This window comes from Marmota monax, unplaced genomic scaffold (assembly GCF_021218885.2).
Source record: "Marmota monax isolate L192 unplaced genomic scaffold, Marmota_monax_Labrador192_F-V1.1 WCK01_AAM20220418_F8-fsc01398, whole genome shotgun sequence".
Classification (NCBI taxonomy): domain Eukaryota; kingdom Metazoa; phylum Chordata; class Mammalia; order Rodentia; family Sciuridae; genus Marmota; species Marmota monax.
The window spans coordinates 6,515-10,357 of NW_026693969.1; the positions used below are offsets into that span (position 1 = coordinate 6,515).

The 3,843-nt window shown below is 34.3% G+C and overlaps 1 protein-coding gene across 1 annotated transcript; it reads left to right on the forward strand.

Moving 5' to 3' along the window:
- Positions 1-972, forward strand: LOC124106398 (olfactory receptor 8K3-like). Its single transcript, XM_046464004.1, has one exon. The coding sequence runs from the start codon at positions 1-3 to the stop codon at positions 970-972; it is 972 nt and encodes a 323-aa protein (XP_046319960.1).
- The last annotated feature ends 2,871 nt before the right edge of the window (positions 973-3,843 follow it).

Below are 3,843 nucleotides of genomic sequence, written 5' to 3' on the forward strand. Positions count from 1 at the left end.
ATGGAGAAACAAAACCTCTCAGTGGTGCATGAGTTCATTCTGATGGGCATCACATCACGCCCTGAGCTGCAGGCTCCATTATTTGGACTGTTCCTCATCATCTACCTGGTCTCAGTGTTGGGCAACTTGGGCATGACCATCCTCACCAAAGTGGACCAAAATCTGCAAACACCCATGTACTTTTTTCTCAGACACCTGGCTATTACAGATCTTGGTTATTCTACAGCTGTGGGCCCCAAAATGTTGGAAAATTTTGTTGTGGATCAAAATACCATCTCTTATTATTTTTGTGCTACACAGCTAGCTTTCTTTCTTGTGTTCATTGCTTGTGAGCTATTTATTCTGTCTGTGATGTCCTATGATCGCTATGTGGCCATCTATAACCCTCTCCTCTACACTGTCATCATGTCACAGAGGGTATGTTGGGTTCTGGTAGCAATCTCATATATCTACTGCACATTTGTGTCACTTCTAATCACCATAAAAATCTTTACTTTACCCTTCTGTGGCTACAATGTCATCAGTCATTTCTACTGTGACAGTATCCCCTTGTTATCTTTGCTCTGTTCCAATACACATGAAATTGAAGTGATGAATCTGATTTTAGCAGCTTTTAATTTGATTTCCTCTCTTCTGATTGTCCTTGTGTCCTACCTGCTCATCCTCCTAGCTGTTCTCAAGATGAAGTCTGCTGAGGGTAGGTGCAAGGCTTTTTCTACCTGCGGATCCCACCTGACAGTGGTCATAGTGTTCCATGGGACTTTTATATTCATGTATGTGCAGCCCAAGTCTAGTCATTCCTTAGACACTGATGAAGTGGCTTCCATATTTTACACTTTGGTCATCCCTATGCTGAATCCTTTGATCTACAGTTTGAGAAATAAAGATGTAAAGTATGCCCTACAGAGAACATGGAAAAAATTACATAATGTTTTTATTAAAGTTCATGTACCATGTGACCCACACAAATAAGATTTGCATGTTAACATGTTTTGTTGCCTCTAGAATTAGTACCGAGTCCAGATGGGCTCAACATGCTTCAAAAGATTGACTGTCTTAGTAATAGTTAAACATCAGAATGCTGTAAAACAGTGAAATAAAATATTAAAAAAGGTTTTGTCTTTGGGAAGAAAAGCTGAACATTGAATATGATGCTTGAACAAATGTTATAGTACTGTAGAATGGTCTTAAGAGTTTGAAGATGAAAAGGGAATGTACAGAGATGCATGCAGAAGGGGAGTGAGGAAGTATAGGCACTGAGGAGGAGTTCATGGTTTGAGCATCCTTCTCAACTATTACAGTAAACTTTTTGCAGTGTCTCCATTTGTATTTAGTATTTCTTTATTTGTTGTATAAGTACATTCACTGTGTCTCCTGCTTTATGCATTTCTCTGGATTATGTTAAAAACGGGATTGATTGCAGAATTGGGTGGCTCAGTATAACATGATTATTTGGTGGAATCAGCCATATGAATATTGTTGAATGTCTGTAATTCACAGGGGCATCTTAGGGTCTTTCTCTTTTCTCACCAGTTTCTTTAATTTCATCTAAATCCAATACAGCCTTTTTAAGGCTACTATTTGGATATCAACAGCTTACATGTGTGTCATTTATAATCACCATAAAAATTTTTACAGCTCATGACTTCAGTGCAGCGTCTAAATTTGTCAATTTCAGTGCACCTCTATATGTGAGTGAATGCACACTGTAAGAGAGATTTCTTGAGTTCTGACAAAGAAGTTTCCAGAATGTTGCCCTTTTATTTTCCTTATTGAGTTGATATTGATTTGTTATTGCATATAATTTTAATGCATAGTTACTCTTCTTCACTTCTCTAAAAAAAGATTAATTCTTGCTGAAAAGTCACACTTTATTTGTATTTCTTCTTTCATCATGTGCTTAGTCTAATGATGAAGCAGGTCTGTTGCTCTATGTTAAGATTGATGTTCCTCACATTTCATCCATATGTCAGTTATGATCCATTCCTTGAGTTGATATGATTTTCTGCCTGGGAAGAATCAAACAGATAATCCTACAATTTTCACCATTCTTTCTTTTTTAAAATTTTTTTAAAAATCTGTTCTAATTAGGTACACATAACAGTAGAATGCATTTTGACACATCATACACAAATGGAGTATAATTCTCACTCTTCTGATAGTACATGATGTAGAATGACACAGGTCATGTAGTCATATATGTACATAGGGTGATTATATCTAATTTGTTCTACTATCCTTTCTACCCCATATCCCCTCTCCTCCCTTCACTATCCTCTGACTAATCCAAATACTTCTATTTTTTTCCTAGTCCCCTGACCCCAGTTATTTCTAATGAGAGTGTAGTATGCTCTGTATTGACAGTAGTACTTGTCATTTTCAGGACATAGTTCATTGTAAACCTCTCTAAAATCTGTCTCTCTTTTTGTTATTTTCATTGATTTCTTTTCATAGCACTTTATTCAGGCTGTGTTGGGACTGATCTGTTTCCTTGGTAGCCCATCATGTACTAAAATTATCTTTTAACCAGATATGAACAAAAATTGTTCATTACAACAATAAAAGTTTACGTGTATTGTCAAATGGGACTAATTATTACTAAAGAATTATATGATTGATTTTGTCATAATCACATTTTATGACTTTTGACTATCTTTATATGTATAGATTCATATGAAAATGTAATTTTCTAAACAGTGTATGTTTGACAGGGACAAAGTAAAATGTTAATTTTTGCTGGCCAAATGATTAAGAAAATGTTTCAATTGTATTTTTAAATTATTTTCTGTTTCCTCAAATTTATGTTTACTACATTTTAAATTATTTCATGTTTCCAAAATGACTTCAGTGAATAAAAATATATAAGAGAAAGTAAATATCTATAATATCTGTGTTAAATAAACACTGCAAATTAGTTTAAAACAATATTTGACTTTTATTATAAATCTGTATGTGACTTTTTTTTTTTTTTGACTACTGGAGGTGAAACCCAGGTAGGTCTCCTCATGAATGTTAGGCAAGCACTCTACTACTGAGTTAAATATTCAGACGTTGGTGTGATTTTTCATAAACCCTCAAATGATAAATCAAAAGCAGAACAAAATGTATTGAGATGTAAATTTTGATAAAATATTTAATTCATTCTGAAAGTTTTTGCTTTTCATTCTTAAATAGATTTATAAGATATATCAGACAGTTGCATATTTTTCCATAAAATATAGTTTTAAAAACCAGGAATTGGAATCTAGTAAAACCCTTACAAAGGTAGTTTGTGTCAACAATGTTCAATAGTTTGTACAATAGTGATTCAGGAAGCTCAATATAGTTTAGAATAAGAAATATACAAAAATTGTTGGGATACTCAGAATTTCTCTATAAAAGCAATCTGTACTTGAAGTTAGTGTAATAAAAAGCAGTGTGTTGTATTTTTCATTTATATGTATACCAAAATATAAATGAAAAAAAAAATTAATTGATGAAGACTCTCAAAATGGAAATTTAGTAGGTCGTGGTGGTGCATACCTCTAATCCTAGCAGCTTGGGAGGCTGAGGCAGGAGGATAGCAAGTTTAAAGTCAAAAGTCAGTAAAAGCGAGGTGCTAAGCAACTCAGCAATACCCTGTCAGTAAATAAAATACAAAATAAGGCTGGGGGTGTGGCTCATTTGTCAAGTGCCCCTAAATTAAATCCCTGGTACTCCCCCCCTCCGCAAAAAATGGAAGTTTATAGTAAAAATAACTCTCTACCACCATCTTCAGATCATGTCCAGTAGGCCTGAATGGTGAATTCTACTAAGTGCTAAGGATGAAAGGAGTAATTGTTTCTACAAATTCTTCCAGAAACC